At 48.3% G+C, this 17,241-nt stretch overlaps 2 protein-coding genes and 1 long non-coding RNA gene across 6 annotated transcripts in view; all 3 read left to right on the top strand.

Annotated features, from left to right (window-relative positions):
- INTS1 (integrator complex subunit 1) overlaps window positions 1–3,118 on the top strand; it is a 56,966-nt gene extending 53,848 nt beyond the window's left edge. For all 3 annotated transcript variants that reach the window (XM_048867942.2, XM_048867943.2, XM_048867948.2), the window contains one exon: window positions 294–3,118. The gene's annotated coding sequence lies outside the window, so the exon portion shown is untranslated. The remainder of the gene's footprint in view (window positions 1–293) is intronic.
- Window positions 3,119–7,433: 4,315 nt separating this feature from the next.
- LOC142073322 (uncharacterized) lies at window positions 7,434–12,265 on the top strand. The gene is made up of 2 exons (XR_012670132.1): window positions 7,434–9,701; window positions 11,388–12,265. It is a non-coding gene; the product is annotated as an uncharacterized LOC142073322 (long non-coding RNA).
- Window positions 12,266–15,994: 3,729 nt separating this feature from the next.
- The window catches only part of MICALL2 (MICAL like 2), a 34,821-nt gene continuing 33,574 nt past the window's right edge, over window positions 15,995–17,241 (top strand). Inside the window, exon 1 of one of the 2 annotated variants that reach the window (XM_048867356.2) lies at window positions 15,995–16,710. In XM_048867356.2, coding sequence (XP_048723313.2) covers window positions 16,568–16,710 — 143 coding nt within the window. In that variant the 5' untranslated portion in view covers window positions 15,995–16,567. The remainder of the gene's footprint in view (window positions 16,711–17,241) is intronic. The other variant, XM_048867358.2, reaches the window with a different exon arrangement.

Raw genomic sequence — 17,241 nt, forward strand, 5'->3', positions numbered from 1 at the left:
GCTTGGGAATCTGCTGTGAGCATTACGTGCGCGTTAGAGGGACACTTCTGCAATGAGATTTTTCCCTGTTATGTGACATGACCTGAAATTTCTGTTTTGGTTTAAAACCTTCACTTGTATAACCATCTCTGTCTGGATTCCTGGAGCTACAGCTCCCCCAGAGGAACCTGGGGAGACAGATGCAGGATGGATGCTTTATAAACCCCATGCTTTCCAGTTTGCCAGCAGCACGTGAGAGTGCAGCAGGCAAAAAGATGGTTAGTTAATGCCTGTTTTCCTTTGGGTTTCCCTAGGTTTGGTTCCAGAACCGCAGGGCGAAGCTGAGGAGACAACTGAAACTGCAGGGACGAGCTCTGGACCGAGCTCTCACTAGGGACTTGTCTGTCTCAGGACACAAGAAGCCCCAAGCCCCCCAGGAAATCGAAGCTTCAAGTAAGAGCTCTAGAGTTGGAACACTGGAAGGAGACTCAGATCACTGGCCAAGCACTGGCCCCAAAGGGCAGCCTCCTCCTGGACCTCCCCTGTGCAGGGGAGCTGAGGCCACCGGGGCGGCCACAGCCAGAGGAAATTTGCTCCTGCAGCACCCCCAGCTTGTGGGTCAAGGCACAAGAGTATGAGGCTGTAATTGACCCCCACTGCAGCTCAGGAGCAGCCTGACTCAGAACCAGACCCAGCAGACCTCTGGGCATACATGGATAGTGCCTGAAACTGATCCTGACATCAGTCCCCCTTCCCGTACCTCTCCAACCTCTGGGCCTTGGACCTTTGCTCCCAAACAAAGACCGTATCCATTTCTTCAGGGGGCTATAGTCACCATGAATGGAACAGGGAGCATCAGAGGCATTATAGGGGCTTCCCAAGCCCACTGTGGGCTGTTGTCCAGCCTTGTCCATCTCTGATCACCCTTGGTGCCTCCCTGTTTGGTAGCTGTTGCCTGAACTCCTTTCTCTCTGATTGGCATCTGCATTACACTTCCCAGCACCTGCACTCAACTGGGACAACAGCATGTGCAGAGACTTTGGGTCTAAGATACCCTGGTTAAAATCCTTCCATATTTGACCAGGGACAGACCCATCCCCTTCTCCAGGCTTATTTCTCAGGATCCCTTCACTAGAACACATGCATTAGCGCATCGTTAGCAGGGGGATGTCACCTCTCTACTCTGGGTTGTCTTCTTCAAATTAAGCTACTTTTGTCATAGGCTCTGATCCAATGAGCCTGTGTTTGGTAGGGTTGCCAATTTTGATTGGATGTATTCTTGGAGGTTTCATCACATGACATAATCTTTAATTAAAGATTAATTCCTGGAGAGTCCAGGGCAATCCTGGATGGTTGGCACACTGTTGGATGCTTAGCTGGGGCCTTGGAGCCCTTAAGCAATAGAATGGGAGAAGTATGAAGCAGGCAGACTCCTGCTCTTCACACTGTAGCATGGCTCTTGGGACCATGTGGAGTTCTCACCTGCTGTCCAGAGCCAGGTAGGGTGACCAGATATCCTGATATTGTCAGGCCTGTCCCATTATTAGGAGCTTTGTCTTATATATGCAACTATCCCTCCCCCTGGAAAAAAGTGTCCCGATTTTTCACACTTGCTATCTGGTCACCCTAGAGCTAGGGTCCCTTTCCATTGTTCAACTCGGTGCCTTGTGGCTTCCTGGCTATTCCCTCCCCTCTATACCTCCCACGACCACTAGAGGGCCTTGAGGTTCTGCCAGGTGTTACAGCTCCTTAGAAGGTGCCTGAGCTGTGTGTGCTGGGGGAGACCATGATTCCTCTAAATTCACCAGTGGCTGGACGTTTGTTTCTAGTCAAACGCTGTGAGGTGCTGATGTGCGGGAGATTCCAGAGGAGTGTCGTGAGGTGGGGGGTTGGTATTAACCAGAGCTAGCTGCTTGACAGAGGCATAGCATCTGTCCTTCCAGTCCTCCCACTGTCTGTAAAGGGCTGCGGGGAGTATCTGAAGCAGCTTCTGAGGATGAGGAAGGGAAACAAAAGTCTGACTTCTCTGCAGTCTGGCTGAGCCAATGTCATTGGTCCTAGCATAGGGCTAGTGGGCGGGAGGGAAGGTGAGCCCCTTTGTTCCCATCGATTCTTTCCCATCAGTCTGGTCAAAATGCTCCAGCATAGCCACGGACAGAGGAGACAGACTGTACTCTGAGGGCCAATTCTGCATTGGCTGTGGGGACCAGAGACCGTTCCGTCCCCTAGAAGCTCATGATCCTGTGATGAATGGAAAGGGGCACGAGAAGTAAAGTAAGATGAAAGAGGAAGCACAATACATTGCTCAACCAGACTCAATAAGCTGGCACTCTTCCCTGTTCATGGTCTCTACCACCAGCTTTCTGGTGTCAGATGCGGAGCAGAAGTATTGGATTATTAGAGATGCTGCTGCCTTTAAAGTGATTTGCTTTTTCTTCCTGTTGGATGATGATCAAATAAGTCCTAGAAAATAAACTGGTTCATAGAACTGTTCTAGAGTCACACGGTGTATTGTGGAAACTCCCTCTCTGTCCCCCACTGATCAGAGAGCAAAGACACTAGGCCAGGAATATGAGTCAGACGTGGGCTAAGAATCATGTGTTCCTGTCTCAAGTTGCCCAGCGCGCAGAAGTGAAGAAATACGTTTCCAAAGGCAGAGCTGATGGGAGAAAGGAAAGTTTTGAGCTGAGCAATGACAACAGAGCAGCCTGTAACGCTACTTGCAGGATACACATGCTGTATGAGTGGCATTCAGTGCCCAAGAGCCAGATGGCTGAATGATAACAGAGCTCATTACCTGTGCACATGTAAATGCCCGTGTGCCCATGTATAGGGGAGTGTCTGTCAGCATGCATGTACTCATATGTTTGCAGGCCGGCACACACATGTAAGCATATGAGCAAGCGTCTCCATTCAGGGCCTCCTTTCAGGGGAATCTGTGTGCTGGGGAAAAGATTCACGCCAGATTTTACTGCTATTATGGCCCTGCCTGTATGAATCTCTTCCCAGTCAAAAGGCTGCTCTCCGACAATCGGCAGGGCAGGGGCTGTCTCTTGGTTGTGTGTTTGTACAGTGCCTAGCACAGAGGGGTCCTGGTGGGGCACTATCTCCATACAGCTAATAAATAATAGGAACCACTGCTTCAGCTTCAGTCCTTTTGTTGACATCTCATCTTACTTCCCCCATCTCTTCCTGCCCTCAGATTCCCAGTGCTGCTATGTGGCTGTTCTGATGCATTTGCTTCTTCACACTCACGCCAGCTACGTTTGCTGCTGTACAACTGCAGGGGCAATCCCATCGACTCCATTGTTTCAGGACCGACCCCGATCGTTTGAATGGTGTTTCCGTCTGATTAGTTGTCCGTTGGCCAAATATTCAAATTCTGACCTCCCTTTGTGCCCAGGCAGTCACTTGCATGTGTGAGGGCAAGGGCAGGCAAATCCCACCTGTGCATACTCATCCAGCACAGAAGGGGTTTTACAAATGGAAATTCTGCTGCTTGTGTGTGTGACAGCTAATACACAACCAAAATGTTCATGTCGGTGATGATGTACAAAAGTAGAGACGGGGCTGAGGCTCCTTTGAAAGCTGCGCTCTGAGTCATTCTCTTTCCCATACTAGCTTGTTCCATAGAAAGCTCTGTAGGCACAGGAGAAGGGTATACAGTACCTGGGGTGTGTGGAGATGTTACATTTTGTAGTGTTGCCAACTCTCATGATTTTATTGCAAATCTCATGATATTTGCTATTTTTCCTAAAGCTCCAGCTCCTACGGTCATGGGATTATAGGAGAAGTGTTGCCAGCTCCTGCGATTTGATTGCAAGTCATATGATACTTGCTTTTCTTAAAGTCCCATCTCCTGGAGTCATGAGATTCTCAGCTTTTATTTTTTAAAAAAATTAAATCTCTAGCCTGTGGAGAAAAACTTGAAAACACAACCCCTAAAGGCTCAAACACCAAGAGATAAGCACAACAAACCTCAAAATTATTTATTTATTTAAAAATTCTCTCTTTTGGGGATGGGGGGGAGCTTGACTCTTAGTTTTTTAACCCTTGGGGTTGGCAATACTGATATTGTGTGTTTTGTAGAGTATACGTGTTGTGTGCTGTGTCATTCTCAGCACTGTGTATGTTGGGGTGACTTGTGTACGTGGGTGTTTGCTGTTTGTGCGACTTTCTTAGCATATGTATCTGGTAAGGGGTGTCTCTTGTGCTCACTCTCTGAAGTGTGTATTTGGGGTGTGTCTCTTCACTGGAGGTGGACTTTAGCCTAGGAGTGGCAGCTTAAGGGACTAGTTTCCAGAGGTACCAAAACTTGTTGATACACACTGGGGGCTGCAGAGAATGAGCTGTAGGGGAACCATGGATGGGGAATGACTAACTCAGGAGCTGTGTCTGTGTCTTCGTGATTCAGAGCGCAGCTGTCTCTGAAGCATACTTCTGAGAGGGGAACTAGGACAAAGGTGACTTTCCCTTTGCCTGATCACAGTGCTATCAGTGCTACAGATGCCATGTGATGAAGTGGAAAGTAAAGGCTGCTCTCCTTTGTACCCTCCACGTAAATTACACCTGGTACTGGTAATAGCCAGGAAACTGGGATTTCATGTTTAAAGGTACCACCATTTTCATTCTAACTCTAACGAAGAGAAAAAAAGACCTTTTTCTGTGTGCGCAGAAAGGGGATGAGAGAGCCCCTCTTTCACTTCCTATATGCCCCATATATATAGAGAGAGAACTACTCCCACAGGTCTGTTCACCACCTGCCATAGCCTAGTGTGGTGATATCTAAGCTCAAGGCAGCTTGGCTGGCACAGAGAATGACATCTATTCACTGTTGGCTACCATTGTAAATACTTTTGCCAGCATTGGGCCCATGAACCATCCTGAGTCCGCCCCCCTCGATATGTTTTCAACCTGCGTCACCTGACAGCAATGTTTTCCTAGGATGATGCCTTTTGAAAGTCAAAACATGAAGATGGATTTTGGGGTAGGGGAGGGGTTAACTTGATCCTAAAGCTGCTAAGTCCAAAGGTTTCATTTTCTCCATTTTAAATAAAAATGACTTCTTTATAAGAACTCCCTTCTGCCTCTTCACAGTAGCTGCTCTCATTTCCCCTTATTCTGCGCCTTGTTCATGTGAACAGCGTCTCTAATGGAAAAAGAGATTGGACAAAAGAACCTCTGGACCCCCCAGCAACAATTAAGAATTTCATTAAAATACAATAGGCCAGTTATTGCTGGCTCATTATTACGTTATAATAATTGCTAATTGTCTTATTAGCATTTGACAATTATGCAAATAATGAAAAACATTTCATAAAAGTAATAAAATTGCCCTTTTTTTACATCAATAGTTTTAACATCTAAAGCAATCATGATTTTGCTCTCCAGGGTTTATTGGAAATGCCTTTAAAGGGGAGATAAACCTCTAACGATGCCATCCGCAGAACAGGGTTGAGATTGGGTAGGGCACACAGAGGTCTGGTCTACACTACAGACCTTTATTGGTATAACTACATCGCTCAGGGGTGTGAAAAATCCACCCCCTGAGTGACATCGTTATACTGACTGAACCCCCGCGTAGGCAGCTCTGTCGGCAGAGAAGCTCTCGGGGTGGTGGATTAACTGTGCTGATGGGGAAAGCGCTCTCCCGTCGGCTTAGAGCGTCGTCTTTAAGTGCTACAGCTGCATCCGTACAGCGGTGCCGATGCAGCATTTTAAGTGTAGACGTGTCCTGAGCTATGTGAATTTCCGCTCTCAGTGCGAGGACTCTTTGCCTTCCACTTCCAAAGGAACTGTCTGGTTCATGGCACATGTTGGTAAAATGTCATTTTTCCTTTTTTGAGACCAAGAGAAAGTATTCGGGCACTAGCCTAGGACTTGGGGCAATGGCATTCAGGCTACTGCTCCATCACAGGCTTTCTCCCATGTGACACTGGGCCTTCTCTAACTTGAGGTGAGCACTTAGTGAAGACCAGGAAGTTGGTAATTTCCACATGAGTTAGCTGGTTAATGTAAAGGCTGGGGGCCTGATTTTCAAAGGTATTTAGGTGCTTAAGTATCCAGGATTTTACCTTGGGTTATGAACATGCCTTTCTTTCATAGTGAAGACAAGGCCTGAGTAGGGTTTGCCAACTTTGTAATATTTAAAATCGGGACACTCCAGCAGAAGTGCCAGAACCTCTCCTTCCCGCCTGGGGTGACTAGGTGTCCCAATTTTATAGGGATGGCCCCAATATTCTGGGCTTTGTCTTATATAGGTGCCTATTACCCCCTCCCTATCCCGTGTCCTGATTTTTCACACTTGCTGTCTGGTCACCCTATTCTCACCCCTGCCCTGAGGCCCTGCCCCCATTCGCTCCTCTTTTCCCCTGCTCCAATTGCTTTTACTCTTCCCCTTTCTCCCCCACCTCTGCCCATGTCAGGAGGGACTTGCCTGCGAAGCCAGGGCTGGGAGCTGCACCTGCCCGACGCAGGTAGAAGGTGGCCCTGGCTGAGTAGGGGCTGGCGTGGGTGATGACTTGATGCCTCCCTGCCTGCAGTAACTGGACTTTGGGTGTCTGGTCAGTAGATCTAATCGGACCCCGTCAGGTCCCCTTTTGACCAGACTCCTGACTACCCTAGGCCTGAGGCTCAGATCCTTAGGTGTATAGCTCCCACTGAGGTGCCCTAGATACCACTGAGGATCTAGGCCTAAGTGTATCTGTGCCTCTGTTCTCCATCTGTACAATGGAGATAATAGCATTTCCCCACCTCACCAGGGGGTCCTGAGGATAAATACCTTACAGGGTGCTCAGAGATAATGCGGCCAGATAAGTTGATAGATGTCCCTTGTGCTTTTCCCTGCCAGGAAAGACAGGACTTCCCTAGAAATTTCTGGATTGTAGTTTAGAGCTAGGGTTGATGCAAGGTACTGGATCTGATCTCTTGCTAATTGGGTATGGTGGGGATTTATCCATCTATTAAATGCAATAGACTGAAAGAGGTCAATAGAAAAAGGCTTTTCGAGTGGACCTCAACTCCAGGGCTTTCTGTTATACTTGTCTTTCTAAACGATAGACTCTAGCTTAACAGAGTTATGGACTGGATGCAGGAACCACTTGGTGATATCTTATGACCTGGCAGGAGGTCAGACTGGAGGATTGTAACAGGCCCTTCTGGCCTTAAACAAGCATGAATATATGATTAATCATCATTTCACTGTGATTCTGTGGTCTGGCTATTTTTGGCTTGGATTTGCTGATGTTTTGATTTGATGTATTTTTCATTAGTAACCTAGATGATGCCTGGATATTTAAATCTGAATAAAAATGTCAAAATCATGCTTGTTTGCAGTGTTGTTGTAGCCGTGTTGGTCCCAGGATAAGGGAGAAACAAGGTAGGGGAGATGAAATCTTTTATTGAACCAAACTTCTGTTGGAAGAGACAAGCTTTTGAGCTCCATGGAGCTGAAGAAGAGCTCTATGGATCTCGAAAGCTTCTCTCTTTCACCAACAGGAGCTTGTCCAATAAAAGATATTACCTCACCCACCTTGTCTCTCTAAAATCATGCTTGGCATTGGACAGGACCCAAGATGATGGCAGTTCCTGCCTTGAAGAGTTGACAATCGAATACCAGTAAATGAAATTTAACTTGAATATCTCTGCACTTGGCTCATTTTCCTTCCCCGGTCTATTTCCACAACGCAGAGTTCCCAGTATTGCCACAGCTCCATTCGCCTTCCAGCTGGAAAAGCAAAATGGATAATTCATTCTAAAGCTGGTGTCAATGCCGCTAGATGAATGCATCAGGGGCACGCGGTATTTGTAAAGAGGTGAGTTTTCCCAGTTCTTCTAGAGGTTGCCAGTCCACACTTCCCGGCACTGTGCTGCTGGCACAGTGTTAGGTTTAGAAATAATTCGTTTCATACTTTGGCTTCCAACTTGGAGGTTTGTAGAGAAAAGAACATGGGGAGAAAATGGCTAAAGCTGGTATTATGCCAGTTACATGATGGTCTCCTAGGCAGCCACAGACTGGAGACCAGGAAATCCTGATGTCTACCGATGGCTCTGCTGCTGACGTGCTGGGAGAGAGACAAGGAGGGTGAGGTCATATCTTTTATTTGACCAACTTAGACAAGCTTTTGAGCCGTACAGAGCTCTTCTGGGAAAGGTACAGCTACCATCACAGCTAAATGCAGGGTGAAACAGATTGTTTAGCATAAGTAGTTAGCACATTATCTAAGGGACCATTCAAGAGCAAGTGGCCTGCTAATACCTCTGCAGTCACAGGACAAAAGGGGGGTTGGTGGATTATAGATTGTTCTAATAAGCCATAACCGGAAATGCTGTGTCCATTAACTTGTGCTATGTCTACCCTACCAGTTATGTCGGTATAACTTACATCGCTCAGGGGTGTGAATAAGCCACCCTCCTAAGCGCTGGTTTGGACAGCACTACGTCTGCAGGAGGGCTTCTCCTGCGGGGATAGCTGCTGCTGCTCGGTGGGGGCAGATTAATTAATTGGCCGCTGTAAGCTCTCTAGTGTAGCCATAGTTCTTTTTCCAGTATGTAAAGCAAGGATAACACTCATTTACCCACATGGCCTGGGCCTGTGAGGGTTAATTTGTTAATGTCTGTAGCATGGCTTGAAGAGGGAAAGTGCTATCTAATCACTGACAAACATTATCAGCTCAGTTCACCAGCCTTTACTCTCTGCTTCACTAATAACAGGTGAAAAAATCAAAGGATGGCAGTGGCAAACCAGTTTGAAGGAAAGAGTAAAACTGGGAGGGGCATGTTCCCATGGTGATCCATGACAAGGAGAGGGTACCGCACCCAACCTAACATGTTCTGGTTTGAAAACTCAATTTTCATTTTCTGTTTCAGCGATACGCAGAGGTAAGATCTCTGAATCCTCACGTAACTGGAGTGTTCTTTCTGTTTGACGGTGCAGAGATCACTGTGTATTTCAGTCTGATCCGTCGGAGAGGGACCCTAATACCTTTGGTCTGGGCTTGTCACCTTTTAAAATAAATTGTCAAACTTGTTGCATTGAGTCATGACTCAGCATAATCCTGTGGCAACCCCACCATAAATTTCTGGGCCCTTTTAATGTCCTGCTTACCTCATTTGCAGGACACCTGATACTTTAGGACTCTCCTATCCCAGAGAATTGGAATGGGTGACTGTCTCGTCCCTGACCTCACTGCAACAGTTGAAGTCTCTTGAAGCCATGGGAAGAGGCAATGGTATTAGAGGAGTGGAGACAGGCCCATTCACCATGAGGGGCAGAGGGAGCTCTGGGGGTGTGAGGATCAGAGACCCACCCCCACATGTGAAATACTTTTATTTATTTATTTTGACAGGAAATCACTTTACGCACCGGGATAACAGCGTCACTTGCTCCTGATGCTCAAGATTCCTTACTCCAAGGTTGGGGGATGTATTTCCTCTTGAGAAGCGTCCCCAATGCACCCAGCGTAGGGATTTGCAGGTTGACACAAGTGCATCCTCTGGGTGTATCTTATTTCACTTTCAGCTTCCTTCAATGTGAAGTCATGTTTGAACTTGAATTTTATATTTTTCTCCAGGTACTTCACAGGTAAAACCGCAAACTGGCCTCAATCATGAGTGATTGGTTTGAAAGCATTTTGAAGTGGCGTGCGGAGCTATGAAATTGTTCTTTGTTTTTTTGACCCGGGCCTTTTAAATATCTGAGGAATCAGCCTGGCCGCCTTTTGGTAAGGCACAGATGATTTATGATGTTACAGAGGAGACGCACACACTCTCTTCTCTCATGGATACTTCCTTCCTGTTTTGATTCCTTAATCTAAAATAAGTCATTAATTTTGAAAGCATAAGAAAAACATGCCCCTGCTAGTCTTGGGAGAAATAACAGCCATATATATAAGCCAACTGAGAGAAGACAAAGACTTGTTAAATGCCAAGTAATTTTGCAACATGGGTAGGATAAGATTTTCCTGTCCTTGAGATAACTTCCTCTTACACATGTCAGCAAATTGTAATTTTCACCCTGGGTCCAAAGGTCTTGAGATATATCGAGATATCAGTATTGCTAACCCAGAATGTTCAAAAATAAAGAATCAGGACCCTCCCAAAATCATAGCCTTGTGGTTTTGTGCCTTTAGGATGTACTCAGGTCACACTTCCAAGGTTTCGTCCACAACAAAGAGGACTAGAAACGTACGTTTTATAATGAAAGCTGAGGTTCTCGGGTAATCACAGGATTCTAGAGCTAGGGCTTTTACAAAAGCACCAAATATTGCAAGATGAATTATAAAATCAGGAGAGCAGGCAGCCCTGGGATAAAGTGTATGGAAACTGGGATGAGTTTAAGGAGTGACAGCAGACAGTCTGGAACTGATGTGCCTGGAACTGATGTCCGTAGCAGTCGTGGACATTCAGGGTATGCTGGGCACATGGTCGCCAGATCGTGCTGTTATTTAGGACTAAGAAGATGATGAGTTAAAAGTGAAGCATTTTTGGTCAATAGTGACAGCAGATATATAGCTTTGTGCTGTGGCTGGCTACTGCGGCTGCACTAGCCAGCAATGTTTCCAAGTCCTCCAAACTGTTTATGGGCATGTGTTAGGAAAGAATCTCGGCAGGTGTTTGTTGTGCTTTTGTGGAATGAACTCCATCGCATTGGAGAAGTCAGGCACCCCTGGACTTTCATAGCAGGGACAAACAACATTTACAAAGGTCTGCCATCAAATACAGGAAAATGGAACTTAGACCAAAAGAGCACATGGAGACAAATGAGGCCCACAGCAAAGTACTTGTCGCTTGTACACAATATTATTGAATCATTAGTAATAATAGGGTATGAGCTTACTATCTCTCATATGTCATTGCTATCACCTTTACCATGTAATAGGAACCCAATGCCTATTGTGTACCAGTGAGTGTCTCCAACCTGAATTTTGCTCAGTCCACACTGCCTAGAACCAACTACCAAGGGAAGTGGTGGATTTTCCATCTCTTGATGGGTAACTGGATGAGATTTAAGGGTCTGTGTGATAGAGGAGGTTAGACTAGGTGATGAAGGCAATGTCTACACTGAAGTTAAAGACCTGCAGTTGACCTGCGTATGCTGACTTGGGCTTCAGGGCTATATAATTGCTGGGTAGATGTTTGGGCTCTACTGGCCCTGGGGTTGCAGGGCTAAATTCATTTTCACATTCCCAATGCTGCAATAGCTGGGCAGCAAACACTGCAGGGGAATGCTCACCTCCACAAAACCCTGTTTTCACTGAATTAAAAAAAAGAAATCCCACAAGTGAACTTTTTACATCTGTCGCCTCCCTCCTCCTCAGTACGGCAGAACCTGCACTTCCCAAACTCCCTGAAGAGGACTGAGTATGATGCCCTAATGTCCACAGTAATGTGACCATTGCCTTTCGCAGGTTTGCAAGAAAATGGAGGTTAAGAATTGGTTTGGATAATCTAGATCTAACTGGGCCAGAATTCTCTGCCATGGAAGTTTCTGTTAACATTTGCCCAGAAACCGCACCTTTGTTTGCCACACACCTGTGGGGTGAAACAATTCTGGTTTTATGCTGCATTTCTTCTGACTGACCTTATCAAGGGTTGATTCATTTCTAGCATAACCTGAGCAGAAACAGATGTTTACCTTCTGCTCCTTTGCCGAAGCCACGCAGCACTAGAAAGCTGGCTCAGAGGGTGCAATATTTCCAATCAGCCCCAACAGTCTATTGATTGTTTTAGTTGTAGAGCAACATATGCTCAGGCCTTATTACAAGGGATTCCTATAAATGGCACACAGGATTAATAATGTATTTATAACACAACTTTGTTTTAGTATAAAATGATCTATAAACGTGGAATAAATGTTTTATAATGTTTTTGTAGCCTGTTATAAATGATAAATGGGAGACTATAGATGCCACATCAAATATTGATACTGCATTGTGTGCATCTTTGTGCTGTTACTGTTCAGGAAGCCATTAATAATAAAGTGAATGGAGATGTAAAAGTTGCTGACATGCCCAGCAAGCCGTTTATAATGAAATGTATAATCCTTCCCATAAAGTAAATACGTTGGCTGGTGATTGTTGATGAAATGGAAACACACTGTGAATTATTTGTAAGGTATTTATATATCAATATATATTATCCATATCATGTCATAGAAATGCCATTAATATATTATATTGGCTGTATTAATTCTTTATACCTAATTTATAGGCAGCTCTTAGACGAAAGCATTATTTTGTGTCCTTTGCTGCTTTGTCAACTATACAAATACATTTCTTGTGAGTTCCTTGCTTTTCCAGCTGTTTCTTTTAAGTTGATAATGTTAATTGATGCTAACGATCACCATCCCTTCCTCCTACCTACCCCTGGTGTAACACACTGGGGCAGAGGCTCAGCTGAAGGCGTCTGACCAAGGCCCAGATTCACAAAGGGGGACTTAGGTATTGCAATGCCAAGTAGTATTGTGCCTAACTTTTACGCATGTAGAAAATCATAGGAACACCATAGTGCTCCACAAAACCTGAATTAGGTGCCTAGGCATCTCTACGCTGCCTAACCACCGAAGCCAGCATGCTATGCAGGGAGATGCCTAAACTAGCTAATGGAAGATGCCAATGCAGTGGAATGTACTAAGCCCTGTCCTCTCACCTAGGTGCCGAAGTCTGGACTGCAGGGAGGTGCCTCTCTCTGCTTGGAGCTCCACAAACAGGAACTTGTCTGCTGGAGTCAAGCTCCTAAGGCATTTCTTGTGGGAATGATTTAGGCACCTGCCTCGTGCCACATAAAATGGATGGAGTAGGAAGTGTTATAACTTTTTAGCCCACTGGTTATAGAGCAAGGTCCTGGGATTTGTGAGACCTGGGTTCAATTCCCCCCTTAGCCCGAGGAGGAGAGAGGATTTGAACAGGGATCTGCCCTGTCTCAAGAGGGTGCTCTAACCACTGAGCCAGGGGCTATTCTAATGTAGGAGGGTCCCTCAGACTCTCCTCTTGAAGCTGTTCGCATGGCTCTATACTGAAGGAGGGATTGGAGCATGTGTGTCCCCCAACCATTGGGCTGTAGAGCCATTCTCTCTCTCTGGCCCAGTGATGTAAGTATTTCAGTGGAAGATGCACTGAGAGAGAATGGCTCTGTAGTCCAGTGGTTGGGGCTAACCGTTATAGGGTGGCACCACCACTTCCTCTTCCTCCTCGGACCTGCGTTTGAACGGGACCCGATCAGGTAGGTGGCCTCTGAGCACATCCAGCCGATTGGGTCCCACATGTGACATAGGCAGCCAAATGCTTGTCTTCCCCCAGTTTGTGAATCACTCTAGGGCTGGGGCAGGAGTTAGGCATTTGGATGCCTAGAGGGAGGCAGTAGTGTGCATGCCCAAAGGCAGAAACCTAGGGAACTTTTACCCTGAAAACTTAGGTGCCAAGAGAGTTTAGGTACTGATGGGGATGGAGGGAGTTTTGTGGATCACAGTGGAGCCAAAACTGGGACTTTGGGAACTCCGTACCTTTGGGAAGGGGGATCAAGTCACTAACTGCTGACTGAGTGTAAAAAATGGCCTAAATTCAGATGCAACTACCCCTTGTAAAATTCTCTTTCAGGCGCTAGCCTTTATGTTCCTGCATCCAACAGCTCCTTCTCTTCTGGGCGCAGATTTGCTGTCAGTTGCACTCGTGTGCAGCTGTGTCTGGGAAGCAGCAAGCCCACTCTGGCTGCTGTCCCCACACACTTCTGCCTGATCTAGGCTCTGTGTTAGCAGAGAAGGCTCTGCTCATTCAGTTGTGGGGCAGCATGAGAGACGCAATGGTCCTTAATATGGGGCTGGAGCTGCTGTCTGGCATATGCCTCATTCAGGTGGCTGGTTTGAGACCTCCAGGCTCAATTCGCTGTTGTGCTGAGCCTTGAGTACTCGTTTATTTACACCAGTGCAAAGGAGACAGAAGTCGTCACTTTACATCCACTCTGCACTGGCAAAAATGACAACACAAAGGGCAGGGTAACAATGAATGGACCCTAGAGCTGTTTATCATGGCATGTTTTTACAGCATTCTATCAGCTTCCCTCCCTCTCTATTCTAGACCCTACCCCCTAAACCCAATTGTATTGTGCAGTGGAAGCAGTAGCTTCCCAGCTCTGATATAAATTGCTTCTGTTTGCTACATCCTCTTCCCTAAATTTCCTACCCTGATCCTGCATCACCCAGTGCCGCCAGCAGCTTCCAGTTTACTAGGGTTTTGCAGGCTGACCAGGCAGCCGGGAGGCGCAGGTAGTGTTTGGAAGAGAGTGCTTGCTCTTCAACTAGAAATGCAGGCTGCCTCTACCTGTTGAACTCGCAACACTACCGCGGCAACAGCAAACGTACATGGATTTCAGCGTGCTAAGGCAATGATACACATACACTAGAGAGAGGCTGGCGCAAAGTTAAGTTTGAGCTAAAGTGTTCAGATTTGCTGCATTGGTTGAGGCTCCTTTCTGATGCACACCAGTCAAGTTTCTACAGTGGGGCTGCTCAGGGTGTGCATGTGCATTGGAACTGTGACATGCCTTTTCGTTGGAAACACGCATGGAGTGAACAGGTGTCACTCTGCTGAAAAATCAGCAGGTAGGGGATGCATAAATGTATGGGCAGATGGATTATTGTATGAACAGGGGACAGATGTGGAAACTGGCTTCAAGATTTCTTCACTCATCTAACTTGTCTTGCCACCTTTAAACCCTTAACATTGTCATCCAACCAGACAAGCGTTCAATTATGGCAAACGAGTAGAGAATGACCCTATCGCCCATATGCTCTGGCTCCCCCTAGTCGATCTACCACCTGGTGCACATCAGCTATATGGCATTGCCTTCATCAGCTCTGCACCAGAGTTGGAGACAGGATAATCAAGTGAGGCTACCTACCTGTGACGGTGGCAGAAAGCTTCAAAAAGCTGGAGCATCTCCTGTGATGCTAGCTGCTTGAGCACTACTTTTCCGGCAATCACATGTGCAGGGACGTGGTGGGAAGCAGCCTGAGGACAGGACAAAGAGAAGACTCATTTAATGATTCTGACCCACCATCTGAATCGTTCCCCACATCTCTGTCTAGTTGCACAATTGCCCCGCGCAGCTTTACGGCAGAGATGTCCTCTGCACTCACGCATGAGGGAAGAGAGCAGGGATACATGTGTGGAAATCTGCCTGAGTCCTGTTAATGCGGCTCCAGAGGATAGTTCTACACTTGCCCCAAATCAGGCTAGAAAAAGCCCAGCTCAACAGCTGTGCTAGCTCTAGGATCTGGTGAGCTATCTCCCTGATCTTGCCACACCCACGGTTATGAGCCAGAGGAAAGCACCTTCCCCTGCCTAGGTCGGTTCACCTAGGCCCCGGGGGCTGGTTCTGCAGCTCCATGGTCTCCACCTGGCTTGGGCTAGGGCCTGCACCCAGCGCTCTCTGGGCGTCTCCCAGGGCAGCGAACGAGCAGAGCCAGAGAGCAGCACCCCCGCTCCCTGGCAGGGCTTGGCCTGCACAGGTGGATCAAGGTTTCCTGGGGCCCTGGGCTAGAGCAAGTGGGGGGCCCTTCCAGGAGCTCCTGCCCCCGTTCTGCTCCTTTCAAACCCTTCCCGGGGCACTGCCCCTGTTTGCCCCCCCCCCCCCCCCCCGCAGCCACTTCTGCGGGGGGGGGCAGGTCGGGGCACTGGGGCTTCTCCCGCCCCGCCCGCTCGGCGCTTCTGCCGGGCACACGGCCGGGGGCGCTGGGCTGGAGCTCCCCCCCGGCGCTGCTGCGTGCCCCGCGACCCTGCTCACCCGCGCTGGGGCGGAGTGGGGCCGGCCCCCTGCCCCAGAGAAGGGGCCTCTCTCCCGGCCGAGGGGGCGCCCTGATCCCTCCCCCCGCTCCTCCCCTGCGCTCTCCCCGCCTCTTCCCCACAGATCCGGCCGCGGCTCGGCTCCTTCCCGCACACCCAGCAGGCTGCAGCCGGGACCCGCTGGCGGGGTAGGGCGCCGGAGCGGGGCCGCAGGACAAGCTGCGCCTTGGGCGGCGAGCGGGACTCGGCGGCGGCTCCCCGCGTCCGGGGCTGGGAGTCGGGAAGCTCCTGACACGCTCTGGGGCTGCCGCGGGCTCCCTCCGCTAGACACAGCCGGGCTGAGGCCAGCTTCATCGGCACCCCCCAGCAGTGACGGGGGGTCTTGCACCAGCATCGCCTGCACCCCTCCCCCAGCAGTGTCTGGGGGAGGGTCTTGCACCAGCATCTCCTGCACACCTCCCCCCCCCCCCCGCAGTGACGTGAAAGGGGCAGGAACTAGCCTTGCCTACACTCATCCCCAGCAGCGACGGGGGAGGACTTGTGCCAGCAGTGGCGGGGGCTGGTTGCAGCATACCTTTTCTTGCCTGCAGAAGCGGCCTGGGAGGTTGGTAGCAAAAGCACTTTGCAGCAGGTGAAGGGTCTGGGTCTATCACAGAACCAAGCTGGTGGAGTTTGGGGCTCTTCAGTTCCTGGCGTCGCGAAGTGCTGCTCTGGATGTCAGATTTTCCACTGGGAGCATCGCAGCAGGGATCTGTCTTGCCTCTCCTGTACTTGCCTAACCCCTGTCTCTGACTGCCCCGCTACCCAGAATGGCAGCCATCAAAAACTTGCAGCTGTGGTGCAAGCAGCAGTGTGAAGGCTACCGGGATGTCAGCATCACCAACATGACCACCTCTTTCCGGGACGGCCTGGCATTCTGTGCCATTCTTCATCGGCACAAACCAGACCTCATGTGAGTAACAGGGAGCTTCAGGTGCCCCTCCTCCTCTGAGTTGGTTCCTTCTAGTATCTTGCCTTAGGAGTTCTCCTGCATTCGATCCAAATTCTGTCTCCCTCCCATGGAAATCTGGTGTCCTCTCACTTGTAAATTATTTATGCCAGAAACACTGAGGAGTCATGGAACTGAGGTTATAAAAATGGTTGCTCATCTTAGAATATCAGGGTTGGAAGGGACCTCAGGAGGTCATCTAGTCCAACCCCCTGCTCAAAGCAGGACCAATCCCCAATTTTTGCCCCAGATCCCTAAATGACCCCCTCAAGGATTGAACTCACAACCCTGGGCTTAGCAGGTCAATGCTCAAGCCGCTGAGCTATGCTTGCTCCCTCCCTTAAATTTAAGAGTCATTTAAAACTTGACTGGAAAAATGCCCCACAGAAAATCCTGGCAGGTCCATGCACTGAATGACTTAATAGCCATGCACAATTATGTTTCTCAGCACTCAGTACTGGATCTCTCTTCTGTAGCACGGGGACGGGGGGGGTT

The sequence above is a fragment of the Caretta caretta genome, chromosome 10, assembly GCF_965140235.1.
Source record: "Caretta caretta isolate rCarCar2 chromosome 10, rCarCar1.hap1, whole genome shotgun sequence".
NCBI lineage: Eukaryota > Metazoa > Chordata > Testudines > Cheloniidae > Caretta > Caretta caretta.